This window comes from Meleagris gallopavo, chromosome 1 (genome assembly GCF_000146605.3).
Source record: "Meleagris gallopavo isolate NT-WF06-2002-E0010 breed Aviagen turkey brand Nicholas breeding stock chromosome 1, Turkey_5.1, whole genome shotgun sequence".
NCBI lineage: Eukaryota > Metazoa > Chordata > Aves > Galliformes > Phasianidae > Meleagris > Meleagris gallopavo.
Genome location: NC_015011.2, coordinates 55,672,098 through 55,700,064, shown reverse-complemented (window position 1 = coordinate 55,700,064; position 27,967 = coordinate 55,672,098). Strand labels below are relative to the sequence as shown.

At 40.8% G+C, this 27,967-nt stretch overlaps 1 protein-coding gene across 1 annotated transcript in view; it reads left to right on the top strand.

Annotated features, from left to right (window-relative positions):
* STAB2 (stabilin 2) overlaps positions 1 to 27,967 on the top strand; it is a 72,342-nt gene that overhangs the window by 29,747 nt on the left and 14,628 nt on the right. The window contains exons 22-50 of the mRNA XM_010713224.3: positions 1,918 to 2,098; positions 3,079 to 3,172; positions 3,820 to 3,978; positions 4,340 to 4,435; positions 5,155 to 5,250; positions 6,047 to 6,094; positions 8,501 to 8,637; positions 9,030 to 9,144; positions 10,048 to 10,125; positions 10,321 to 10,413; positions 10,520 to 10,627; positions 12,175 to 12,306; positions 13,297 to 13,422; positions 14,448 to 14,504; positions 15,856 to 15,951; positions 16,508 to 16,703; positions 17,255 to 17,350; positions 18,301 to 18,346; positions 18,929 to 19,005; positions 20,461 to 20,586; positions 21,130 to 21,203; positions 22,744 to 22,815; positions 24,770 to 24,889; positions 25,419 to 25,466; positions 26,116 to 26,199; positions 26,284 to 26,430; positions 26,782 to 26,913; positions 27,235 to 27,294; positions 27,755 to 27,931. Coding sequence (XP_010711526.1) covers positions 1,918 to 2,098; positions 3,079 to 3,172; positions 3,820 to 3,978; positions 4,340 to 4,435; positions 5,155 to 5,250; positions 6,047 to 6,094; positions 8,501 to 8,637; positions 9,030 to 9,144; positions 10,048 to 10,125; positions 10,321 to 10,413; positions 10,520 to 10,627; positions 12,175 to 12,306; positions 13,297 to 13,422; positions 14,448 to 14,504; positions 15,856 to 15,951; positions 16,508 to 16,703; positions 17,255 to 17,350; positions 18,301 to 18,346; positions 18,929 to 19,005; positions 20,461 to 20,586; positions 21,130 to 21,203; positions 22,744 to 22,815; positions 24,770 to 24,889; positions 25,419 to 25,466; positions 26,116 to 26,199; positions 26,284 to 26,430; positions 26,782 to 26,913; positions 27,235 to 27,294; positions 27,755 to 27,931 — 3,071 coding nt within the window. The remainder of the gene's footprint in view (positions 1 to 1,917; positions 2,099 to 3,078; positions 3,173 to 3,819; positions 3,979 to 4,339; positions 4,436 to 5,154; positions 5,251 to 6,046; positions 6,095 to 8,500; positions 8,638 to 9,029; positions 9,145 to 10,047; positions 10,126 to 10,320; positions 10,414 to 10,519; positions 10,628 to 12,174; positions 12,307 to 13,296; positions 13,423 to 14,447; positions 14,505 to 15,855; positions 15,952 to 16,507; positions 16,704 to 17,254; positions 17,351 to 18,300; positions 18,347 to 18,928; positions 19,006 to 20,460; positions 20,587 to 21,129; positions 21,204 to 22,743; positions 22,816 to 24,769; positions 24,890 to 25,418; positions 25,467 to 26,115; positions 26,200 to 26,283; positions 26,431 to 26,781; positions 26,914 to 27,234; positions 27,295 to 27,754; positions 27,932 to 27,967) is intronic.

The window sequence follows — 27,967 nt, the reverse complement described above, 5'->3', positions numbered from 1 at the left end:
TGTTTAGTTGGAAGGAATCCTTAAAGGCCATCTAGTCCAAATCTCCCGCAATAAACAGGGTCACTCACAGTTAGATCAGGGTGCTCAGAGCCCCTCCAGTCTGACCTCGGACATCTCCAGGAATGGGCATCCACAACATCTCTGGGCAACATGTTTCAGTGCTTCACCACACTTATTGTAAAAAACTTCTACCTTATATCCAGTCTAAATATCCTCTCTTGTAGTTTGAAACCTATTCCACTTGTCCTAATCCGACAGACCCTAATAAGGAATCTGTCTCCTTCTTTCTTACAGCCCCCCTTTACATACCGGAAGGCTGCTCTCAGGTCTCCTTCAAGCCTTCTCTTCTCCAGGCTGAACAGCCCCAGCTCTCTTAGGCTGTCTTCATAGGGGAGGTGTTCTGTCCTTTGGATCATTCTTGTTGCCTACTGGATGCACTCCAGCAGTTCCATGTCTCTCCCATACTGGAGAGAATGGAATTTTCCCTTTACACTCTAGTATACAGTCCTTTATACCCTAGAATACTCTGCTATACATTAAGGCAGATGTTAAATGTAAAGAATCTGCACAGCAGATGAGATGGATGTCTCTGAGTCAGGTTCTTTTCTTATTTCAAAGGAATAAATTTAAGCCTAGATTTAGAGAAAATCTTCTCACTGGCTTAACTGGGTTTTCTGTAAGGGTCATATCTCACTTGATATTAATTTACTGTTTCTTTCTTTTCTATCTCCCTCACACGAGTAATTGAAATTAAAATCTTTTCTATTCATTGCTGTTCTGCTGTTGCCCACACTTAGAACAGAATCTGTTTACAATGACAAATGTATGCAATTCAAGAACAACTAAATCTATAAAGAGATTGTACTTAGGTCTGCTTAATAACCATCCCTATTGAATAATTTCTTATCTACTGAATAGTTTATAGCTTTAGCAGTCATGTTCAGTACACTGAAAAATTTAATCTTGCTGTGTCAAACTATACTGCATTGAATAGAATCATCAAAGTTGGAAAAGACCTCTAATATCATCTAGTCCAACCACCAGCCTATCCCCACCATGCCCACTAACCACGTCCCTCAGTGCCACATCCACATGGTTCTAGAGCACCTCCAGGGATGATGACTCCACCACCTCCCTGGGCAGCCTGTGCCACTGCAGCACCACTCTTTCTGAGAAGAAATTGTTCCTAATATCCAACCTGAATCTCCCCTGGTGCAACTTATTTGAAAGTCTATAGTATAGGTATCATGAAAGATAAATATATTCCCCAACAAATAATGCTTTTCTAGTCTTTTTGCTGTGAAACAGTCTGCCTTTCATCAATCATCCAGAGGTACATGGACAAAAACTGAAAGACAAATTCTGTAAGAAAAGCTGAAACTGCCTAAGCTCCAACCCTGGCCAGGGGTTTAATTGGTACTTGGGATTGCAGAAGCATTACCTATCAGGCTCATTGGACATACTGATGCGCCTCCCATCAGCACTGATCAGTGCAGCCATAGCAGTGTGGCTAGGTCTGTGCTGCTGATTTGTGCATTGGCCCAGCTGATTCTAGACTGTGAAATTTGTAGGATTGCAGACATGGTATTTAAAGGCTTCCTACATAGTTGGAACTGCATCAGAAGTTGTGCAATTAAAAAACTTTTGCCTTAATAACCTAGGACACAGTACTTTGTTGTCTGAAATACTTTAAATTTCATTGATAGATAAGTGCCATACAATAGATTTTAAAAAGTTATCTGTGAAAGATACCTGAAAAGACATGGAAATGCTAAATAAACAATGAGTCCCTCCAATAAAAAGAGAAAAATACAAAAGATTAGATAGAAGAATAAAAGAGCAATTGATGCATGTGCTATACAAGGATAGATGTATTTTGCCACTATGGAATTGCACATTGTGTTTTATCTCTGATAGAGTGCCTCTGCATTTATGGGAAGTGTGATAACCGAATAGACAGTGATGGAATCTGTCTTCCTGGATCATGCAGAAAAGGATACACCGGGAAATTCTGTGATAAGCCAGTTGTTCCCTGCGAGCCCTCTCTGCAGCTCTGCCATGAGCATGCAGACTGTCAGCTTAGTGATGGTGCAGTGAGGTAAGTCAGCAATTTCCATCTAATTAATATCGAATATGATGCAGCACTTTCCCACTTTCTTGATAAAAGCCACACTTTGTAGCAGCACACAAACATCAGCCACTGAACTACTGTTATGCAGCAAATAAGCGAAGCACGCACCATATCCACTTCCATTTCCTAGTAAGAATTAAAAGCTGTCATACATTATCTTTAAGACTGATCAGATAGATGTTAATGGATCTGAACACTGTTAGAAGGCTGCCCTCTTTCCAACAATGCCCTACAAGGGCTCTTTATTTCTGACCTTCTCTTAGTGAACTAGCAGTTTGAGCCTTATTGAAAAACAATGGAACTCCTATTGCAGTTTGGGGATAAATAACTCGATGAAGTCAGCCCAGATGCTGTAGCACTATGAGTCCCTGACAGGACTGGTCACAAAACTGTTCCTACCGACAGCTGTCTTGTGCTTGCTCATGCCCACCTTGGCCATCACGTGCAGCAAGTTTGCTTCTTGCTGCATTGCACTAGTAATGAGTCATTGCAGTAAGCAGAATGCTGGATACTGCATAACTGTGCTTCAGAAATTCCCCCCTCTTGGAGAGGGAAGGACCAGGGAAACAAAGGAGCTCTTGGTCTTGTATGCACTTCAAATAGAAAGCTATCTTCTCGGTCAATGAAAGAAAGAACACCAATTTAGAAGTATTACCTTACCTTTGCCAAGATCACATTAGCACTGAATTAATTTCACTCCCAATTTCATACACAGAGAACAGATCCCTGGTTTGTATTAAACTAGTCATGTATTTTCAGGAGAGTGGGGGAGGAGGATGGAGAGGGAGGGTGTGGAAATAAAACAACGTATGCACTATTTGCATCGTGAATCCAAGGTTACCAGTTTTAAGTTGCCTATAAATAACACATTAGAGTGGAAAACATTTCCTTAATTTTACAGCTTACCTAACATGTTCAGTGATTTTCCTCTCCTCTTGTCTCTATAGCTGTGTTTGCAAGTCTGGCTATGAGGGAGATGGCATGACCTGCAGCAAAGTCGATCCCTGTGCTAGTTTATATTCAGGTGGCTGCAATATACATGTAAGTACAGGCTTTTCCTCTGAGCCGAGCACCACAGAAAAGCAGGCAACAAATAAAGTAATGAGCAAGGTTTGGCTGAAACATTTCCAAAAGAAGCGTCACAGTTTTCACTGCAGTTTCAAGGTCTTTCTCTGACAGGGACATTATTACTGCTTAGACCTAAAGGTGGATGCCACTTAACTGTCCATAGCCAAGGTAAGCCATGACATGTTCCAGCCAAGCAGTAGCAACACAGCTCTGGTCAAAACAAAGTTAGGATAAAAAGGAATTTTCCTTCCATTCAGAGGTAGCTATGAGAAAGTCTTGAAGTAGAACATGCCCAAGTAAGGAAGTAAAAATCTTTACTAGCCTCTCTCACAGCAGCTATCCAGAAGTCTGTGTGAATAGGTTGTTCCCCACATGTGCTTTTTGGTCCATGACACCAGTTTTGTGGATTAAGGAGGATTTGATGCTCCATAGTTTCTGCTGCCACAGCCAAGAGCCTACTTCTTTGCACCCAGTGCCAATTTTACCCAAAAGATTACAGCATGGTCCTGCTGCAAGCAGAGGTGGATGAGCCTCCTTGGCTGAGCTGCTCCCTACCAGGTTTGCACGCCCTTGCCTGCACAAATGGAGATTATTTTTTCTGTCCTCTGCTCCCTTCTCAGGCTGAGTGCATTCAAACAGGCCCAGGAGGGCATGCGTGTGCTTGCCAGCCAGGATGGACAGGCGATGGATGGGACTGCTCAGCCATCAACAATTGCCTACTGCCTTCCGTGTCTGGATGCCATGAAAATGCCACTTGCATATACATTGGACCTGGTCAGGTAAAGCCTCACTTCTTCTCACTTTCTGCACCAGTTCTCACTTGTTTTGTTCTGCTGGCACTTCCTGCCCTCATTCATCCCCAGGCTCTCCTTTCCCTCCAGGCCACATGCCCATTCTCACACAAAGCAGCCTCCCACAGCTCCCATTCCATTTTTTGCTCTGTGTTATTTCTCCAGGAGCAAATACTGTAAAGTACATTAGGTGTCTAGTATCAAGGTCTACTGGAGGTATTAGTCAGTCACATTCCACTGAAGTCACTGGAGCTATGCAGGAACACGGACAGTCTTATCTGCCAACGTCTAGAATATGTACACAGTTTTAATCATTATAATATATTGCCGTGTTTTATTGAAACAACAGAATGACTGCAAGTGTAAAGATGGATTTAGAGGGAATGGAATTGAATGCACACTCATAAACTCATGCTTGGAACAAAATGGAAAATGCCATCGTCTGGTGAGTAATAAGTCATTCTTTGAACAAAGTGTTCAGATATGTATCACACCCCACCTTCTGTGCACACCATAGAGTTTCCTTGCCATTTCAAACCTGCAGTTTTTGCTCAAGATTAAATAGAGCTTTCCAGTCCAAGCAGTGATACAGCCACCAAAAACACTGTACAAGTTACGTCAATATGGTACATGCATTGGGCTGCTCCCAGTTCTACCTTCATGGAAGGCTATCTCAAGCCTGGAGTGAATGCCTACTGCTTCTCTATCAGTAACTACAATCTGGATGCAATAGTTTTTTGAGACATTTACCTGAGTCATACATCTCTAACTGGACATCTGTCTGTTGTACAAGTAACTGCATATGTTCAATGGACCTGCAGGCTCTGCAGAGAGAACACTGGGAAAGAGATAAAGTAAAAAGCAGAGAAGAGCAGAGGATGGATATATGTTATTCAGACGAAGAAGCAGAGCTTAGTATTTGGAGGAAGTAAGAAAGGGTTTAGATTCATGAATTTAGTACAGGCAAGGGAATTAGTGCCCTCAATTTGTGGAGTTTATCTTATAGGAAGATAAGGAGGCTTGTGGAAGATGGAACAGAGATACTTTGCTGAGATAATGTCTATATATGAATGTATATTGTGAAGGATTTACAGGCCATCCTTGCTCTGGAGTAGCCTCCTGAGTATTTGACAGTCTTTCTCTCTCTTTCTTTCTGGTTTAAAGGCAACTTGTCAACTTGAGCCTTCTTATGGCTGGGAATGTGTGTGCCCCAAGGGCTATGAAGGAGATGGCAGAATATGCTATGGAAATGCTGCAGATGTAAGTAAGATGTTCATCATCTCTAAGCACAGGACCTACTGCACATTTCTTATACTAGATCTTAACCAGACAGCAAAGTCATTATAAACAGTTAGGAAAATGTGATGCCCAACAATGCTGACTGCAGAGTGTTTCTGCTGGAGACTCACGTCTGATACAGAAATTATCTGTTCTGTTCAAAAACGTATGTTGGAAAGAGGTCTAATGGATATAAGTGTATTTCTTTAAGACAAATTATAGAGTGCCAGCCTCAGAGTCCTAACTTCATATATTCTAAGCAGTCCTAATTTCTTATATGCTAAGCACTCATATCCCAGCTGGGAATGGCAAGATCTCAGCTCTATCAAAACTCTGCCTTGAGCTACCTCAGTAGAGATGGTCAATTTATCACATTACTCAAACCATGCAGACTGGCAGACAAATAAAATCCAAACAAGTAAATTGGAAAAATAAATATGCATTTAACATTGTAGGAAAAATGAAAGTGTCAGCTGTCCGAGCCATTGGCAGCAATTTTACATGCCTCTTGGCACTATCTGCCATCCTTGCTTATACCATCATCTATATCTGTTCCAAGAACTGTGGCAGAATAAAAGCAGAATTACATGTGAGGTGTTGTAGAAATACCAGCCAAAACATGAATGCTCTCCCTTTCCATGCATACTGAAAACGTTCTCCTCAGTGTAACATCAGGCAGGCCAACACAGTGGGTTACTCCACAAGCTACAGCAAGAGTATTTAGTATTTAGCTTTTTAGAGCTTACATAATCATTGCTCTCTCTTTGTTTCCAATCAGGAGTTATCTACTCTATCAGAGGCAACAGCATTTAACCAATGGATTAATGTAAGTACTTTATCAACTTTATGGTTGATATTTTAGTGTGTACAAGTCCACAGAAAACCATAAGTCTTTTAGCCTTTAGAAATGAGATCCCCAAAGCAATATTCAGTATTCTCTCATGCTGTAGAGACTTCAGTTATGGAAAGAAATTGGAGTATTTCTCCCACTAGTCAACAACCATACTGATCATCCGATTCTTCATTTCTCTCTGAAAACCAGTTCCTGGTCCCAAATTCAAGCAGGCAAGAAAGCTCCACGTGTAGAAGAGTTAGTTACAAGCCTGCTTTCTGAGGCAGGGTCTACCTAGGCCATGGCCTGGGTACATGGTACCAGGGTACATGCAGAGTATGCTCCAGGGAGATCCTCTCATCTTTCCTCATGCACTTTAACTACAAACAAGTAGAGAGGACAGGCAATGCCTTACTGCTCCCATTCTCACTGAGCCCAGTGCCAGGAAAACATTACTATATGGCTGATCATTGTATTGCTGCTACATCAAGCAGTAAGGAAAAAATTTTGTCTCCACCCAGGCTTGACTTCAGTGCAGGAAATGAAGAAGTGGATTAACGTGTTTGGCTTTAGATTAGGGAAAGATCATCAACTTAAATTTCATAACAAAGAAGTTCTAGATTGGTTGATTAACACTGATAACTTCTTATTTCCATATGTATCACCTATTACTAGGGCAGCAGTAATATTAGAGACCCTACCCCACTGAGATGAGCATTGGTACAAATAAGATCAAAAACAGTTCTTCTGCAGAGTTTAAAACATAAGAAGTGTGTAGCAAGTATATGGACACGTGAAAGGAACAGTGATATGCTAATGAGTGGCACACGAAGCAGCAGTCATGGCATATTAGCTGCTCTCATGCTTTTCAAAGTTTGACAGTTTGGGGACCATAAAACGTGCAATTGCAAAAGGAAGCTCGGGGAACTACTTGAAAGCAAGGCAGGTGTGGCTGATTTAGATCTGTTAGCTGCCTGGGCCTGGGCTCAGATTGCAGCACCAGCAGCTCTAAAGGGAGCAAAACTAATGAAATTAAAGAAATGAGCACAATAGGAGAGGCTGCTCACCTGCTAATGTGCTCTTTAGATAATGAAGCAGGGAGGAAAAAAAAAAATTTCCTAGGGAGCAGACATCATTTACTGAAACAGAAGTGTGGAAATTCCTGCTACTCTTCAAATTACAGTAAATAACAGTAGCTAAAAACATGAGCAACAGGGAGGTACATCCATCTGTGTGGTTTTTAACTTTATACTTGAACAGGAATGTGATGTTTACCACGTTTCATAACCAAAGATTTTTCTTGCTGATTAAGAAGGTTGAGAAAATGAAGCATGTTGCTATTTTTATACTTAAATATTTGGAAGGAGACAGTGGTGATGGCTAGAAAGAAAGATGATCTTAACAGAGACAAAATTCCCAGCTATTTAAGGGAACTGATTCCCTTCTTGACTTAAAAACCAGTATGAGTATCGAAGGATTATCCAAGATAAGCCAGGCAGCATACCAGCCACAGTATGAAAAGTAGAATGCAAGTTCATATGGCTCCCTCATGTTTTGCAGTATCAAAAATGGCAAGTTGTGGAACTTGTGAAAAGTTTGGAGAACAATATATTTAGAAAGATCACACTCTATTCAAATCTTCATCTCTCCTTTTTCTACCCCACAAAAATTAGTCAATCAATCAAATAATCAACCAATCAATCAATATAAACAAGTGGAAAAATACTCTCCAGTGAAGATTCGCTTATGACTTTAAGGTAGACATGAACATATGGGGGATGGGGATGATGCATACTACAAGGCCTACATCCCTCAGCTAAAATCACAGCTGTCAGAGCAGCAAAACCCATGGAAGTGCTGGTGTGCACTGTTGTACATCTTGAAAAATCCCAGTCACGTCAATTCCAAATCCAGTCTTATTCGAAATGTGAACATTGCATTACATGGATTTCTTGTTTTACGGATCACAATCCTCCTATCTGTTAAGTAGGCAGGAGCATTCTGCAAGAGCAGGCTACTGCAGTTATGAGTGACTAGCAGAACTTAGCCCACTGATTTTCTTTTTTAACATTTAGGAACATAAAGTAGAACCCAAAAGACAGGGCAGCTTTGGTGACGTGACTTCCCTCACGTGTTTCATGATAAAAAAATCAATTCTGACCTGAACTTTCTTGTTGCCCTTTAAATGCTATCAATCTATTCTGTAAAATATAGATACTCATTTACTATTTTTGTACAGCTCTAAGTACTTCTGTTCAAGTCATTGCTCAGTTTAATAGTTTTTCCTCCTCAGGCCAGTCACAAAGCACGTCACACACCCCACCTTGCTAGTAAGTCAGTGGCAGCTATTTATATGTCATAATTAGGATTAATTCTTTTACTTTCCTTATTTTCCTGCAGGATGCTCAGTTAAACTCAGTGTTGTCTACCACCTCAAATCTAACTGTCCTTGTGCCTTCTCTTCAAGCAATTGAAAACATGGACGAAGATGAAAAAGATTTTTGGATGTCAAAGAGTAATATCCCAGCCCTACTGAAGTACGTTAATGGTTTTGTTTTGTTTTTCAGTGAATTGCTTTTCATTCCAAACAAGTCTTTGATATGAAGTCCCCACAGCAAGACAGCTATGATATTTTTAAGGGAGGCACGTAGTATTTTACTTCTAGTTACAGTACTGTAAATCTCTGTAGCAGTTCCACTGAAAACAGAGACATTATTTGTATCATGCCAGAAATGTTTAAAGGCTAAGCTAAGATAAAACATAGAAGAACTAGGTATTGTGCAAACCATTTCTGCTTTAAACCACAGTTTTAGACACAATAAATTTATTTGGGGAGGGGAGGAGGGGAAGAAAAAACAAAAAAAAAAAAGAAGAAAGAAAAAAAATCTGAGAAAACGCAAAACTTTAAAATCCAGTTAATTTCTTTTAGGTATCATCTACTGACAGGAGCTTTCAGCTTTGCCGATTTCCAGAATTTATCATCTTCTGATATGCTGCCAACATCCCTACAGAGCAACTTCCTACACTTATCTAAAGAAAATGGGGTGAGATGAGCTGCAAACCACTGCGGTACCATACATGAGACCCTGACATCTCTGCTGACAGCATGCTCATGTTAAAAACCATATAGATACTATGCACCTGTATTTTTAAAAAGACTATACCATAAAGTTAAAGGAATAGATCAAATATATGGGCCCCTCTTGGCAAAACTAATGTGATTTTCCCCACAAATTGTCTGAGCTGAAATTCATTGGCAGTATTATTATTCCTAATGTCTTGTAGTAAAACAGAAGTGCAAACTAGGCCCAGCACAGCCTGTGAACTAATTTAAGACAAAACACATCAGGGAAACCCAATAACTTATTTTAGGAAACTGGAAACATAGGAGGAAGAAGTGATGTCATGCAAATATCTGCATGTGCAACTCAATAGTCTCAGATCACACAGAGATGTTTTTAAAGGTAAGTAGTTACCACTGGCAGCCCTTCATCCTCAGCCTTTTTATATAGTACTTCTGAAGAGAAGTATTTTCTGACATATCTGACACATTTAAGCACATCAGTCCTGTTACAGGTGGAAAGAGTTCTCTGCTTTGAGGAAAAAAGCATGTTGTCCCTGAGGGACGCAAAGACACAGCAGAATGTGACAGTGGAGGTACAGAAAGGAGCTCAGCCTGACTCAGGTGGGGCAAGCCCACCTGCCCCAAATGGCCAAACCAGTATAACCATGTGGCTTTGCTGGTCAGCAGGTTGGTGCAGCACAGAGTCCCCAGCTTATGGTTTCCAGAAGAGAATTCAACATCTGGGCCAGATTGGTGCAAAGCAGAGCCATGGTAGAACCTCAGGCCAGAGTCTACGAAGCTGTGAAAACCCACAGCACAAACCACCAGGAAACCATGGCCACCATGGTGCCAAACCCTTCCTTTTCTCCTCTTGTCCTTTCAGAACCTCACTGTTGAGGGTGCTCACATTGTAACTGGTGACATCGCATCCACAAATGGGATCATACATGTTATTGATAAGGTACGTGGCCAAGCAGAGAGGGTTTATTCCTCTGCACCACAACCCAACGGAATGTAGTCAATGGCTCTTGCAAATAAATTATTTGAGCAGAAGAACATCTGCTCCTGCATCTGCTCCTTGCAGCTGCAACCACAGCATTTGCACAGGTGGGATACATGTTTCTATTGACATGGGATGCATCTACTCTCTTTCTAGGTTCTGACCCCCCTGCGAAGCACTATCATGCCGAGGCTACTGGCCCGTCTCGAGCAAATGCCTGACTACTCCATTTTCAGGGGCTACATTATTGTAAGTTTTCACAACTTTTTAAAGATAGAAGCTTGAATTTGAACTGGTATCAGAGTATCAGTGATCATCCCGTTGTGATTTATGTTTTTTATGTGTTTTGCAACAGCAATACAGCCTGGCAAATGAAATAGAAGCTGCAAACACATACACAGTGTTTGCCCCAAATAATGATGCCATAGAAAATTACCTGAGGGATAAAAAGGTTGCTACTCTGGTATGTATTACTCACAGGATATGTCTTAACAGCTGAGGGTCTCAATTCAGTTTCAAGTGGATGGATTGAAAGGATACAGAAATAGAAAGAAGTATTCGTTTTCCAAGAAACTAATAAGTTTGTTATTACCACCAGCAGAGATGAGGAGAAGTGGATCCATATATTTTCCTGGCTTGCCAGAAATTAACTATTTGTTCTGGGTTTTGGCTTTCTCTGGATTAAAACAACTCTAAAAATATTCAAGTATTGGACTAGACTTTCTCCGATATCCCTGAAGGGAAATCAGAACAGGAATGACCAGGAATACCACTGAAATGGCTTTCCTAGGTGAACAAGTCCAATCCCCTGTCGTCACTAGCAACCTCATCATTAATAGCATCACAAAATATTATGACTCCTTCTTACAGCTATCCAGACATTTGTCCCCATCACTCCTGCTGGAACACCATCCCACAGCACTTCCTGCAAACTGTTCCTAATACCAGTATTTAAGCACCTCTGGCCAGTCCCACAGTTCAGAAAAATACCTGAAGATTTCCTCACTAGAATAAATTCATCTAGCAAACCCCATTTGCCACTGCCCTCTGCCAGCAACCTTGTGCCAGGCCCAGGCCCAACCCAGCCACTGGCTCCCCACACTAGCATGGATATGGTCATCCCACCTCCTCTGACAATTTCAGGCCTTCCTCTCAGAGCCAGTTCATATTATTTTGACAGCATACTTCTGGCTAGCTCATATCCTTTTATTCTTATGCCAGCATCATGCTTTAGCTGAAACATACTTACTCTGCTACTATCTCTGCTTCCATTGTCTCCATTTTCAGCATGGAAGCTGAAGGGCACAACATTCAAATGACTCATCCCAAGACATTAACCACTGACCAGTTGTCCCATAACAGAATCCTGATTGATACCTCACCAGAAGAAATCATGCATTATCAATGCAAATCATCTCAAGAGACTTTTGATCTCTGTTTTAATTAGTTTCAATGTCATCATTTCCACATCACTATAAGAAGCATCTATAATAAATCTCTGAGAAACACGTACATAGCTTTAAAATATCAATCTTGCTGGATTTTTGTTACACACAAACAGAAGTCCTTTTTATTTTCACTGCTTACCAGTAAGTTTATTCCATCTTTTTTCCATGCTTCCTAATTTCATATCATCTTTACAAAATACCTCCAGAGAACTTTGTCTCAGAGAAGAGATAGGCACAGTGAAGAGATCCCATTTCTTGGTCTCTCAGGAAGCAAGGTTATGTTAAGAGTGACTTCTCACCCTGCTGTTGACTAATATATGAGACATAAATGAGACCCTGTGGGCAAAGCCAGGAGACATCACAAATCTTGCAGACTGGGTTACTTCATGTTTTCACACACTTTTGAAGGAGCAGAAGAACAAAGAGCAGTATGAATGTTCAGAACATGGGGACAATAGGCAATGGGATTTCTCATAGGTCTTGTTTACACTCTGAGAAAAGTTATCCCAAATAACTTTTTGTGCTTTGTTACATAACCCTGAATTTAATTGTGTGTTTGCAGGATGAGGACCTAATCCGTTATCACATTTTGATAGATGAAAAGCTCCTGAAGAATGAGATGCACAATGGCATGCACAGGGAGACCATGCTTGGGTACTCCTACCATGTTGGGTTTTTCCTCCATAATAGTCAGGTACTGCTGTCCACAGTTCTTCAGTTTCATGCCTTACAAGCAGCCAAAAAGATAGCAGCTGATGATAGCTCCATTCCATCCACTCAGATGGAGTGCCTCTCAGATTTATAATTCAAACTCACCCTTGAATGGATCTTCAATTGGATTTGATTTCAGTTGTACTTTTTACATTCAGAGCTGCATTTTAAAACCACTGTGGCAGACATGCATCTCTAGCAGTCACAAGCTTGCATTGTAAAATAGTCATTAATCTGACTTCCAAAGAACTATTAAAACCTACCTTCAGTTATAGCATATCAATTTTATTTTCTACAGATCAGACCTAAGAGCTTTAAGCACTTGGCAACAAATATCAATTGCTTTTCAACACCACTCGTAGGAAAGTCAACCACAGAAAGATTAAGGAACCCACCTAATTCTGTGGCACAGACAAGAAGGGAATTTAGTCCTCCTCCTTCTCTGCCCCAGAGCTCCTTATGGACATAAACAAGGGAGGATGGGTAGCTCCTTACTAAAACAGTTTCAGCTCTCAGCTTTCTCTGGAAAAACAACTGCTTGTGGGGTGGAGGAGGGCATGAAGGGAGAGGGGGATAGCAATGTGATGCTGAAAGCCCACCTTGAAGGAGTAATTGCCAAGGAGTTCTTCCCTGAAACACCCTTGCCCCTCAACAAGGCAGCAAACAGCCCTTGACTTGCTTCAGGCTTCTTCTTCAAAGTGTTTATATTTTGCATCTCATGTAGAAAAAGCAGCTCAGACAGATCCTGTTGCTAAGTAACTCCAATAAGCTGCATCCATCTCATGCCCTCCAGTTCAGTAAAGCTCTTAAAAGCATCAACTGAGATGCAAGAAAGTGCTTCAAATTGACTGCACCCTTCAGTTTTTCAGAAGTGAGCCATGTGCACCACTCCTTCCTTCACTCACTACTGTTCAGTTACCAGTGAGATAAGAGCTCTTCTGCTGCTTTAAAACTGATGGCATTTCTTTTGCAGTTATTCGTAAATGATGCACCTATAAGCTATGCAAACGTTGCAACAGACAAAGGAATTATTCATGGATTGGGAAAAGTTCTGGAAATTCAGAAGAACAGATGTGATACTAATCATACTGTTATCACTGTAAGTGATTCTGTTTGTACAGATTCCCAAAGGACCATCAGAGATATCTTCAGCAAAACATGGGTAAAATGTTCAGGCTAAAATGTACAGGATGCATGACACTACATGCCAGTAAGGAATACATGCATTTTCTATGAAGGATATTTCTACCAAGGATTTTTGCATCAGTTAAAATGTATTTGATCCTGCAATCAGTGTACTGACAGCCTGGATAAGACAATATTAAAATACCCCAGGAGTAAGCTGGTTCCTAAGCTTTAATTTTCAGAAAATAATTATGTACTATTTTAATACATCTGTTCTACCAGATGATATTTGTCAAGTAAAGCAGGAAGTGGGGAGAAAAAGAAAAAGAAAATACTTTTTGTAAAGAAGAATCTTTATTTTCATTCCAGAAACAGATTGCCTCTGCCTCGTGAAATCTTTGTGCCCTCTGAGTAAAGCACTCTCCCCCTTCTGTTCCTATAATATATGAAATCAAATGGTTTTACATCCCTCTAAAGAAGGATGTAGCTTCCTCATGTAGGCAGAGAAAGGTTATTTTGGTTTTTCTCCTGAGGGGTGGAGATAGGACAGCAAACCTGTAGTGTACTTCCCTTTTGATGCAGCCCACAATCATTTAGACGAGGCAGACAAAGTGAGATTAGTGCTTTGGCCAAAGCAAATTGAACAGGCATGAATTTTTGTATCCTAATTATATTCTTTGGGATACAGTCCTGTATTTGTGTATATATCACCCAATTTTTTTCCAAGCTTTTCTTAGACAGGTACTAGGCTTCACACAGTCTTTGCTTTTGCTTGCAATATTATTTTCCAATAAATGCAGCTACACACTTCAGTGTACATTTAAGCCTTAGTAAAGTGGCACCAAGTTGCCATTACCCTCGTGGCACAAGCAAGCTGTATCCAAGGTCAGGGTTTGGTTCATATTGCACTTGAGTGGGGAGGTGCTCGGGAGGCATCACTTTACAAGGGTACTGCAAAGTATCTAAATGTGCTTTCCTTCTCCTTTCATTTTGCTTAAGGAAAAGTGCAGAATTTGTTCACAACCATCAAGTTGCCCCCCAGGAACGAAAGAAATAGTAAGTCTTTTATTGTTTATACTTAAGATGCATATATCAAAACTTAGCATAGATATGTTCAATCTCCTTTCATATATATTCGAAGAACATTTAGACATTGTGTTGAGGGACGTGGTTTAGTGAGAGCTATTGGTGAATGGTGTATGGTTGGACTGGATGATCTTGTTGGTCTTTTCCAACCTTGGTGATTCTATGATATGATTCTATGATGTAATAGCCTCAATTTTAACAGCAGTCATCATAGTTACTTTGGTATTCTACATACATTTCTTACAGCAATAGCATAAATCCACCCTTGGTCTAAGCCACCCTTTGGGCAGGGGAGCAGAATCAAGAGCATCTTAAAGATAGCTTTGTCCAGAAAGACCAGTTTCTAGTTAGCGCTTTGTCACATGAAGAATCCTTCAACTGCAATAGTTATCTGCCAAGCAAAACTCCCTACTATGAAGGAGTTCAGAACAACCCAGAGTATATTTGCTACCTGAGCAGTCTTCTTACCCACCGGGTCAAAGTACAGAAGGGTAAAATCAGCCTGGCTGCATGCTGTGAGTTACAGTCACACAGAAACTTGGAGACTGTAAAGACTGTGGATGCCCAGTTTCCCAGGTGTGGAAACTGTGGATATTTAGGAGGACCCTATCAACCATAAGGAGATCTGAAGTTTCTTGATGTCTGAATTTTTCTGAGAAAGACCCTCTGTTGGGATTATATAAACATTTTTTCCTCTAGAATTTTCATCTTTAATTAGACTAATTGTGTCACTAATAGGATTCCAAAAGAGATCAAGTCCCATCCACTCCATAAAAATAATTGGTTGGTAAAGCCCAACTAAAGCACTCATGAGTAAATCTCAAAACCATTAACATTTCATTTTCAGCAAGTAGCTGGACGCTTATCTCAATCTCCTAACAAATGTACAAGACTGGCATTTCTTCTCCCAAGAGCAAACTTTCCCAACTTGTCCAGATCTGGGAGATAATGTACCGATGGCTGTTTTTGACATACTTTGACACTTGGTTTTTCAAGAAGGTTAGGAAGAATGCACAATATTGCAGAAAGAAAAAAGCTAGTCAGGCCTCAGAAAAAGTTTCACTTCAATTCTGAGGAGAGATAATATTAGATACATTTTTAAAATGCCACAGGGTGCTGAATTAATTTGGCTGCACATTCTTTAACGAAAGTCATTTTATCTAACACATTGTTATTGCTGTAAGTACTTCCTAGCTTCCATTACAAATGTGTCAGTCAGTGCACAGCATGTAGAAAGTTAATCCCAATCTTTTTAAAAACGTTTGAAAGCAGCTGATCGATACTGCTCAGAAGTGCAGCTGTTTCTCCAATGTTCACTCAGGCAGGGGAGAAGAAATACTGCATCTTCTCAGAAAACAACATGAGACTGTACACCATCCAGATCGGATGCCAGACAAAGTGTGCAAAAACCATTATTGTGAGTACACCTTTCCTGTCACAGGGACGCTGGGAACCCCCATCCGTGATCTTCACCTTCCTTGTAATTGTCACTAAACACATGGAGCTCATCTGTGTCGTCCCTGGCAGCGTTCCTTCTTGTATCTTGTATCCTCTAGAGTCTAGACACAGCAGAGATGGGATAAAGGCTGCTGATGGCCTGAGCAGAGGAAAGGGTAGGATGCAGAAGCAATTTGGAAAGGGTCATGATGTACTTGTCTTTCCACCTTTCCCATGGTGACCCCTGTTGATTCTGTGAGTGGGCATGGTGGGTGTAGGTTGACTCGGTGTTCTTAAAGGTCTTTTCCAACCTTAATGATTCTAGGGTTCTATGGCTCTAAGTCTCAGCAGGGACTTGGGGGAGCACAGTAGGCATCAAGGCTGTGAACAGCAGAGCTAAAGCACTGCTAAACTCCAGGTCTCTAGCTCCCTCCACCCAACATCAGATCCAAGAGATAATTCCCGACCGCCTCCTCCTTGCCGCCATGTTTAAGTGTCCCCACTCCCTTATCCTGATTCAGTTTCTCACACTGCAGACCAGGGAGTGCTGTGCTGGCTTCTTTGGACAGCAGTGCCAACCCTGCCCCGGCAAGGCAGGTAGTGCTTGCTTCGGCAACGGCATCTGTCTGGATGGCATCAATGGCAGCGGCATCTGCCAGTGTGGAGCCGGGTTCGTCGGCACGGCCTGTGAGAGCTGCGCTGAGGGCAAGTACGGCCGCAACTGTGATCAAGGTACTGAGTGGCCTGTGCTGCATCTTTATTGGTCTTCTCAGGGGGTGCAGGGATGGAGGATGAAAGGAAAATTTTGAGGACTGCATGACGCAAAGTCACTGTGATTAACTAACTACTACGTCTGGTTTTAAAAGTAAGGTGTTTTCCATGAGGTTTCTAGCTGATTGAGGGAAGTCTCCAAGGGAAATCTAAAACTTCCTTAGTTCTATCTGCATCCATTCTATGCTCTTGAAAGCTACACTGCTTATGTGTTAATTGGCCAGCCCTCTTGGCCATTTCATCATAACTTTATCTTTCCCAGTAATCGTATTTTCTCACTATCTCCTTCTTCAGAGAAGCCCCTACATAGAAGCACTACCCCTACTCTGGGGCTTCAAGCAGCATCCACCATGAATGATCATCTAAAACACTGATTTTTCACCAATGTTTCCCATTAAAATACATTTTCAGTCCCTGTATTTGGGATCAGAGGGAAGATTTGAGCAAACTCAGAGCAAGATTTCAGTTTGGATTTATTCTACACACTGGTCTCCTCCCGTCTCTCCCCACAGTGTGTGCATGCATCCATGGGAAATGCAGCAGTGGGATCGATGGGGATGGCTCCTGTGAATGCAACGTCGGCTGGAGGGGAGTGACATGTGAGAGTGGTAAGTGCCCTCCTTGTTTTCTGGGAAAGAAGTGAGCATTTTAGGAAAGGTCAGAACTGCAGAAGTGACCAGAGACCAGTGTCAGACATCCAAGTGCACTACCAGATATCCAGCAACTTCCCACAGGCCTGTGCTTGGAGACTTAATCACTGTACTAAGAGACAGAGAGTCAGCAGCTCATGAGACTTAAATGCCATACTTAGCTAATTCTCTAGCCCTGTCACCCTATATTTGTCCTAGAACATCCTATTTGTTAAGGCTATGTATTTTGCAAAGCAAAGTTAGCAAGCACAATTTGGTCCTCAGATACTACTCTCAGGGGTTTCAATAAGTTGACTCAGCTGTGCAACACTGGATATTAAATTATGATCTCACTAATACAATAAAAATTAACTGGCAAATAAATCAGTTTGTCTTGATTGAATACAGATCCTCTATCAAATTAAATTATATGTAGTCAGATATAATTGAAATGTATTAAATAGCTATTTCAGAACTCTGCATAAGATGAAGAATTGTAAAAATACATTAATAATAACATTCAATATCTATTTTAAATTTCAGGGGAAAATAGTAGTGAGGGAAACTTAATAACTAACATTGACATGATTTCCGTGAAATCTGGGCAACTTACAGTTCCTTTGGAAAGCTTACATAATTAAACTAATCATGCACAAAACTCACCAGAATAAAGACAAATGACAGCAGGTGAAGTATTTTTGCTGGCAATGTGTGAACAAGCAGTTTCTTTGTGGCTGAATTTAAGAGTTACTCACTGATCTCTACAGAGTCGTTGAGCCAAAGGGAAGGCTAGATTCCTTGTGAGCAGCTGGTTGTCTGGCACAGGAGCCAGAGACTCCAGCTCTGCATGAGAGTCATGTAAAAGTAGGAAATTCAAAGGATATCAACCTGAAAGGCTCTGATCTCTGCTTCACATTTTTCCCTTGCAGAAATCAAAGATGACGCATGTAACAACACATGCCATACCAGCGCCAAGTACGTATGAAATGTACTTTTTTTTGGAAGAGAGAGGAGAAAATGGGGATCTCCTGCAAAACAAAAACATGGTCTATCTTGTTCTTTTTGAAGATTTCTCAGCAGTACAGATTTCTGCTCCAGAGATAAAGGACAGTGTTAACAATGTATTCAGTGATAAGGCTGAAATTTTCAAAATGCACAGGTTAAAAGGGGAAACAAATGGGATTTAAAAAGAGAGGGAGGTGAGACACATTTTGCCATGTAAAAGACAAAGAAATTTAAACCCACACTTGCATACTGAAGGTGATACTGTACAAGCACAAACAAAAATTTGCGCACAGCTTTTGAGTGGGCATGAATTTCTGGAGTTCCGCATGAGAAAACAGGACATCTGATGGCCAAAGCACTCACTTTTAATACTTGAAATGACTCATCTAAAACAAATTCTGACAGCTTGGTCTGGCTGAGTTTGTTTCTATGGTTGTAGTTACATCAAAATATATGGTTAAGCATTTCTTTCTACACAAAAGGGAATGTATGAAAGACCTGAATGTTTTATTCATTTATTTTAATGTCACCTATCTCCTTTCACATCTCTAGCTGCCTTCTCCTGTCAAACAACACTGCCTATTGCAAGTGTGCGGCTGGGTTCACAGGGAATGGGACATTTTGCACAGGCAAGTGAACCTCATCTCCTCCCTGTTAAAAAGAATGCCTGAAATGCTCTATGGTCACAGTGGAGCTTCTGAGTGAGGAGCACTCCCCTGCACACCACTTAAAAACAGGAATTGCTGCCAGTTTGCTGGAAATGAGTGAAAGTGCAACAGGTGCAGATTTATAGCAAACAAAGGGCTCAGAGCCTGCAAGTTATGGAACGTGCTAAGGGAGACCAGAGGAGAGAGAACATCCTGTGCACAACCCAGGCCCCATTGTTTGCAGGGTAATGAAACCTGGGTTATGACTTTTACTCCTTTTTCCAACAAAGCTCAGCAAACAAAGATCAACTCAGGGCACAACAGCACTTCCAGCTGCTGGGAGCTGTACAGTCATGTCATTTCCTCAGCTTTCTGAACTTGTACAGATTTCTGGGGTGGTAAAATTCAACTTATTTAGGGCATACAGACCCTCCAAAAAGGGCAATAGCAGCTTATCATGTGTGTGCCTCCAAAAGCCTGGAGATCCAGATTTATGGGATAGACCATTTCCGGCTGCAATTACTACAATTTTACAGTTTATTTACCTAATCCCTAGCTGATTAAGATACTAATGCTCTTGGGAACAGAAACATATCTGTCTACTGACAATGGCTGGCAAGATCTTAATCCAGTACCTTAACTGCTGCTATCCCAAACCCAAACCAACAAAAAGCAATTTTAATCTCCTAATAGGAAACACACAAGTGCAAGAAGAGCTGGGGGATGTAGGTCATCCCTATTGTCTCTAAGCTCACCCTTCTGCCCCTGCACAGGATTTCCAGACAAAAACAACTACAGGAAAATAATCTCCTCAGTCTGGCTGTTAGAGATGCTGAAACAGCAATTTGAGGTCATTTGAGGCAAAAACTAAAGCAGTGTTTGAGCTGGTTTGATCCACACTGGAGTTCAGAAAAAGCCCCCTCACTGCATTCTGGGTAACACAGGGAGGGCCAGTTTGTGACCCTCTGATTCATTCAGAGCTGCAGGAACAGCACAAGCATCCATCTGAGTAACAACCAGTACTTTCTGCCACAGGAGGGCTGGATGATATTAGAGTCCATTAGAGATGGCCATTTGATCTGTGTACAGAAAAGGGCAAGCTAAAGAAAACCTTCAGACTCCTGTTTAATCTGGAGAAGAGTACAAAGGGGCCTTTTTTGTTTGTTGGTTAGAATGTGCAGAATCAGAAAGTTATCAAAAGCCAAATCTGGGTGAATTCTTATCTTCCAGAGCAGACAAATCTCCTGCTTTCCTTCTCAGAGGTAATAAAGAGGAATAAAAAAGAGATAATAAATATTTGGTACGAATGACATGTCTTAAATGAGAATCATTCAGAAGATGTCAACAAATCCCTTTAGAAGTTTAAGACCACTTTATCTGACAAGAGAAGAGCCATATAAGCATATTGGTTTAATCTGGGTTGTCATCACTGTTCAGCTATTGACGCCTGTGAGACCAGCAATGGTGGCTGTTCTGCCAACGCAGAGTGTAGAAAAACAACACCTGGAAACAGAGTGTGTGTCTGCAAAGCTGGGTACACCGGAGATGGAGTAGTCTGCTTGGGTAAGACATTTCTAGTGTCTCATGTATCACAGTAGGAAAATTACAGGAGTGAGCTTTCCTGAACATGGAAGAAGATCTGTCTTCTGCTATGATCCAGAAGTGCAGTTTCTTGGCACTAGAGACCATAGTGACAAAGGCATCCCAACAGGCTTGTCTGCAGCACCACATGGTTGGTACTGCTAGACAAATAGCCCAAGCATTAGCAGGTTATAATCATAGAATGGTCTGTGTTGGAAAGTATCCTTAAGAACCATCTAGTCCAACTCCCTTGCAATGAACAGGGACACCTACAGGTAGATCAGGGTGCTCCAAGCCCCTCCAGCCTGACCTTGAATGGTTGATACACTCCTGTTCCTCTGACCATAGCAGACTTAATGACTTGAGGAGATTGTGTGCCATACAGTCCCACAGGTATAGCTTTCAAAATGCTGAAGGCAGTGTTCTAGCATTTACCAAGGCAACTGCAAGACCCAGACTGAAATATCAAACAACTAATTAAATGAGTTTCATTGATTCTTAACCGCTTCTGTTTGTTTCATAAAGAAATCAACCCTTGTCTGGAGAACAATGGTGGATGTGATAAAAATGCAGAATGCACTCAGACAGGACCCAATCAAGTGAGTATTTTGTCAGTGTCGATAAGTAACTGCCTGCCAACTTTTTACAGTCAGAAAAAAAAAATAAGATTTCCCCATCTCAACTTTGTTTTTAAATGGAAAACTGAGTTTTGTAACAAAGACTCTGAAAAGTGTGTTCCTTCAAAAATACATTTGAGGGGAAGTCTGCACAAACATGAAAACTTGGATTTCAGTGAAAGAAATCCAGAATTGCAGAGAAAGGCAATATTTTGTTGTTTTGAACAGTTGGTTTTCTCCCTTGGGAGTTTTTCCAGTGAAAACCTGTTATTTTCAAAGTATTGACAAATTATTTTTGTTACTGCTATAAAACCTGCCTATGGAAAAATCTCATTTCAGACCAGCTCTTCTCCCAGTTCAAATATATTCACAAAGAAACAGAAGAGGCAGGATCATAATTCTCATTCAAAGTTAAAGAATAGCAGCATCTCCTCCCATGAATGTTCTGCAACTCCCATGCAGAAGTACAGCATGCTCTGCAAGGGAAAAAGTGTGAAGAGGCAAAGGGAAAAAGGAGGAACAAATTGCCCAGGCAATCAAGTGGCACAGATTAGTGTTTCTATTTTTGTGCCAGATCCAGGTGAAGCTAAACTCCCTGATTGCAGCACTTCTTGTCTTCCCTCTATAGCTTCATATTGGGTATTGGTAGGACTGTAATCCTGCAACAGGCCGTTACAGCAAAATTTCTTCAGGAGCAGAAATGCTTCTGCAGGAGTTTCAGCTATTCAGATACATAAAATGTTGCTAATATTTTGCCTAGCAGATTTTTCTCTGCCAAAGAAAACATCTTGAAAATTCAATCTCTCATGTATTACTTGTTCACTCAAAACTGAGAACCATCAAGCAGTAGAACTGGAGAGGAGAAGTCAAAGTCATTGTGGCCATGTCGCAGTTATCACAAAGATGAAAGGCTAAGCGCCAAACTGAGTAACTGTGACACAAACACTGAATGCTGCCAGCAGGTGGGAAATTATCAGTAACATCAGGACACAATTCTAAAGGTGTTTTGCAGGTGTGACTTATCACATTAAAAAAAAAATTAAAAAAAAAAAAAGGAAGGGAAAATAAAGAAGTAACAACCCATGCATAAAAAATGGGAAAAACAAATTAGGGTTTTAGCTTTCTTTGCCAGCAAGATGACTGTGTGCAGATATCCAAAGTTTCATTTTAAGTGATCAGAGAAGCAGAGGAGAAACAAGAGAGATGAACAAGCTGAGGTGGAGGGGGAGGGGAGAGTGGAATAGATCCTGTCAGAAATTGCTTTTCCTCAGTCTTAGTCCATGGCAGCTCAGAACTGCCTGAGGAACTGCTGCAAGAGAGGTGAAGTACTTTTTGTTTAATGAGTTGTAAACCATCTCACTAGGAAATGAGATTGTGAGTTATTCCCATTTAGCATAAATGTTAACCTGGCTAACAAACAAACAAACAAAAAAAAAAAAACAAGGAAAGAAAATTAAATGTAAACTTGCTGAAAAATCTAACATATCCCCATGTATGCATGTTTCTTATTCTTCCTCTGTAGGCAGTTTGCAATTGCTTGAAGGGATACTCTGGAGATGGTAAAAGATGCACATACATCAATCTATGTTCACAAGTAAGTAATACTTGGAGTATTTAAGATCTTGCTATGAGCATTACACTTTGAGGTTTGGTATGCAGTCAGAACTAAGTCAGATAGGTAAACCAGCCCTTTCATGCTTAGAAACCACTTACATTAACTTATTTAATTTTTAAACATTCTTACTTCACTACTTGCTTTTGTACTATCACTATTTTGGAAACAAAATATGCAGTGAAGGTTTTTCCTGGACCACAGCCTGGACATAATACAAGTGCCTGGACTCATCACTGAGTCTTAAAAACAACTTTAAATCAGATCTAGAGACACAGATCCTAGACTGTAATGGTAGCATGTAAATCATGTCTTCTCGGTAGATGATGGAAATCCTATAAAAAGCCACTAGCTAAATTAGGGCTCATGTCCCAAAGGTCTAACAAACATTTTAGCTATTATGAGGAAAAACTCAGTGTGAACTATTACAGGTTATCTACAATGAAATATATGTAATGGAGATGCTCAGGAGGTAGGCTATAGCTGTTCCAGGAGCAAGGTGATTGGGAAGCAAAAGGAATCTACATAGGTCAAAACCACCATTTATATTCAATATTCTCCAGTCACTAAACCCCCTGGTGTGATACGGGATCACATCTGGGTGGCCTAATTGAGAGGAATGATCAAGTGACAACAAACACAAACCCTTCTCAGGCTGAAGTTTCGATTGCCAAATCATTAAGTCCTCACCATTGCTGGGTGTTTACCAGTCAAATCCATTCTGGGGCAAACAGTTGTTTGGAGAACTGACTGGAGTAGAAGTTCCCAGTGGAGGTCCCAGCCTACTTGCTCAGCTGGGGCAAAACTCCCATGAAGCAAAGACCAGAGCCATGCAGGCTTAAAAATAAAAATAAATAAAAATAAATAAGAACATCTTCTCAGGGCAAACTACTTTCCTTCTTAGCCCTTACAAAATGCAACCCAGACCTTCCCATGGCATTTCCCTCTCCGACCTTCACCTGAGGCCACTTCACATAACCACTGCAAGCACTGCCTCTTGGCAGGCTGCAGCAAGGACATACCCAGTCTCCCATACACGTTAATTCTTTGTGCACTGAGCACAGCGATAATAATTCTTACGCTCCCTGCCTGTCAGAAGGCTTTCTCTAACCTTGAAAGGTTGCTGAGATGAAAGAGCAAGAGCAAAGACAGAAGCTACAGGAAGAATAGCTTGAAATTATGAGTCATTGTGTCCTATGCTTTTTTCTATGCCATGTTCTAGCAACTTCCACATTACTAATCCTGCCATATAAAAAAAATAACCTTGAGATTTGTTATTGTCAGACCAGAGACTAACCTAGCTCCAATATGGCCAAACCTCTCTGCAGCAAAATTTCATGAGTAGCTATGGCAAATCCAAGATTGCCAACAGTCTGCCTACAGCTAGCAAAATAAAAAGAGCAAGCACATCCAAACTCAATACTTATGGCCAGCCACACTAAGAGATCCCAGAGGATGCCAAAAGATGTTCCACTACTTTGCCCATGGCAAAGGATAAGCAGCACTGAGAAGGACAAAACAAACACACAAAAGAAAATAAGACAGCTTCATTTTTTCCTGATTTGCTGTCAAGTCCAGGATAAAATCTTTACTGCAACCTGAGGTGCTAATTGGGGAGCACAGGCTCATGATGGGTCAAAGCTGTGAACCCCTCAGCTCGAGTTTCCCAGAGGGTAAGCAGTGCTGGGGTGCACCTCTGCTTCCAAAGCACATTATCTGCATAAAAGGAGAGTTATGTGATTTCTTAGGTGCATCAAATGTTCTTTCTTGTTTGCAAGAACAAATACATAGTAATGAGTGTCAGTAAGATCTGGTTTCTAAAAGCCACTTTGGATTAAATCCTCCTAACCTATATGCATGGGAATAAAAATGATAAACTAGAATTGTTTTATTACACCTGGAAACAAAGAAATACTTTACATTTTGATCTTACAAGAATAATGGAGGATGCAGTGAATTTGCCATCTGTAAAGACACCGAGCTAACAGAACGGACCTGTACCTGCAAACCAAACTACATTGGAGATGGATTTAAATGCCGAGGCAACATCCACAAGGTAAAGTATTGCATACGTTTGCTGTCTCTTCTTGTTCTTCACATAGCTATTGGATACAAAACTTATCAATTGAAAACATGCCTTTATTTTTTTATTTTTTTTTAATAAGTTGGCAACCCTAGCCCAGAATTTGCAATTAACCTAATCCGAGAATCCAGGAGTAAGAATTAGGTATTGCTAGATAACAACAACAAAACAAAAAATGGGTATAATACATATTGCATTCACAGCAGTGCAACCCAGTACTAACAAGCTAGTTTTTGTCTTTAATGATAACAGAGCTTCAAGAGAAAACCACTACACTGATGGATGATTGTTATGAGTGCAGCACTAGCACATTATTACTGGTAGTTTCAAGTTTCAAAGAAGCCTGTTATTTTATAGAACAAGGCAAGAATAGAAGAGGGACAATGGCAGCATTAACTCTAAGCTAGAAGTTTCCTTTTTTTCAAGTGCTGCAATTAGTTGCATTCCATGCACATTGCTCCAGATTTGCAGCATTGTTACAAAGTCATGTTCTTGATTGCAGGAACTTCTCAGGAACTTCAACACATCTAAATTTTATTTTCATTTAGAGGTAAGAAAAGTACTGGCTTTTTTTGTTTGTTTGTTTTCCCTCAGGATGTGCAGAGGGGAATAGGCAGGGATCTGGTGTGTACCAAAGTCCTTGGCCAAAATCCTCAGATATAATTGGTACTGAGTTTGGATCACAAGCCATTAACATCAGAGATGCTCTGATTTAAACTATTAACTGCTATAGAATCCCTAGAATCCCTGGGAAATGTTAGGCCTTCTTACCAGGCATAAAACTGAATTTTCCACCAGTTCAGTTTAAAACTTTCCAGTACTTCTCTCACAAATTCCAGTGTGAGTGAATATCAATCTTCTACCACCACAGCTGCATTTTCATTTTGCTACACCATCTCCAGATGTCTGAAACATCACAGGATGCTGGTGTGCATTACCAGTTGTCATTGCCTTCCAGTGTATGTCAGGAGCAATTGTTTACCCACAAGCTCGGGTCAGCACAGATCCATATATATTGGCCAACTAGTCAGACTTATATTCTAGCTTCAGTTCTGTTGCCATGATAGATAGATAGATAGATAGATAGATAGATAGATAGATAGATAGATAGATAGAACAGCTCTCTGCTTATTTTAGATTACTGGTGATCATTGGAAACTAATGACTCTGTACTGCTTTTGTCCCATCCAATCTGACAGGCCTTGTCCATCAGAGATACTGCTGACCCAGGCCCTTTCACTGTGTTCGTGCCTCACACAAAAGTTTTAAACAGTGACCAGAGAGTGAGTAAGAAGGCTGTGTGTGAGTTTTCAGATGGAGACAGATGGAGATGAGCTGCTTCTCAATTCCTCTGCATTCTGTTGCAGGTGAGGGGATGGCTTGCCAAAGGGGTGATGGCTCAAATCCTCAGGTACCACATAGTGGGCTGTGCAAGCCTGTTGCACAGTGACCTGACAACAGTCACAAACATCACTTCTCTGCATGGGGACCCCATACAGATCAGCTATGCTCAGGTAACATGGTGAAGAAGAGGTAAGGGTCTGAACAGGCTGGACTCATTCAGCCTTTTTCAAAAATTGAATGTTTCCCTACCTTCTCTGATGCATAAGAATAAATGTAGTATTAAAAAAAAAGTCAAAAAAGTGTCCATTTAGCCAAAATGTGCAGTACTTATCTGCCATGTTAACACTGAAGTTGTGTCAACCTTGCTTTGAGAGTTCCTTTACTTTTCAACTCTGGGGTTTGGTTCCATTGTTTTCCTTGCTTATCATGCTTGCACATAAAGACACCATGCCAAAGAAATTTGGCAGCAGCCTTACCATCCAATAAGAGCCCACAGAAAATATTTTTAATTGCCTTTTCAGAACTCTCTGTATTTGAACAATAAAGCTGAAATTATATCCAGTGACACTGTTGGTACAAATGGCGTGATTCATGTCATAAACCAAATCCTGGTCCCATCACACATTCAGGATTTCCCCCCAGGCTCTAAGAGGGTAAGTGCACCTCATAGTCATTCTCAACTACAGGGCTTTTATATTACCTAACAGTAACTGTTGTTACTATGCAAGTGTTACATAAAGTAGTGATACGAAGAAGACCTTCCATAAAAATAGTTTGACACTGCCCAAGAAGTTAAATGCTATATTTAAAATTCATTCAGGAAGTACATTAATGCTAAGAATAGTGTGAGAGGACTTCTGCATGGGGCTTCTTCAATGGCTTTCATAATTTAAAAAAAAAAAAAAAATCTGTGTTTTAAATACATTTATAATGTATTTATTACATTAATCTACTGGCTACTGCTTTCTTTGTAGGAAAGCCTTGAAATGGTTGCAGCCAAACATGGATATGTCCTGTTCAGCAATTTGCTAGAGGTAAGTGCAGTAAGTGCACAAGAGTCAGCAGCCATTAGGAACATGTTTAAAATGCTTTTTTTAAAAAAAATAAGAATAAGAAAAAAGGACACCAACATGGCACAGAACATCACTGAAAGGGTGCTCCTCAGTGGAGCCAAAAACTTACAGCCAGCTTTCACCTCCCAGATCCACTCTGTCCTACAGTAAGTCAGATCATATGACCAGTGTTCAAACCAAATATGTCTTTCACCTCTTAGCTGGGCCCTCAGCCTGACTTTTGGTGGACAGCTGAAGCACTTCAGAGAATTGGGTCGTATAGCTCAACTTGGGCAACTCAGCAGTAGTTTTCAAAGTCACAACATTTGCAAGCCAGTAACCACTGCATCCCAGTTATTCCAATATTCACCTTATAGGGTCAACATCGTTTTAGAGAGAGCATTAATTACACGCATGCAGAGAAGTATTTTGCATGTTGCAGAAAAACAAATTGCTTGGGCTGATCAACGATCCCATTCACAAACCTGTGACACTCTTCTGGCCCACGGATGCAGCTATCCGCAGTCTGCCCCAGGAGCAGCAGGACTTTCTCTTCAAGAAGTCCAACACGGACAAACTGGTGCAGTATCTCAAATTCCACATTGTCCGCAATGCTGAGGTGAGACCTATGCTTTTTTAGGAGCATTGCCTAGGT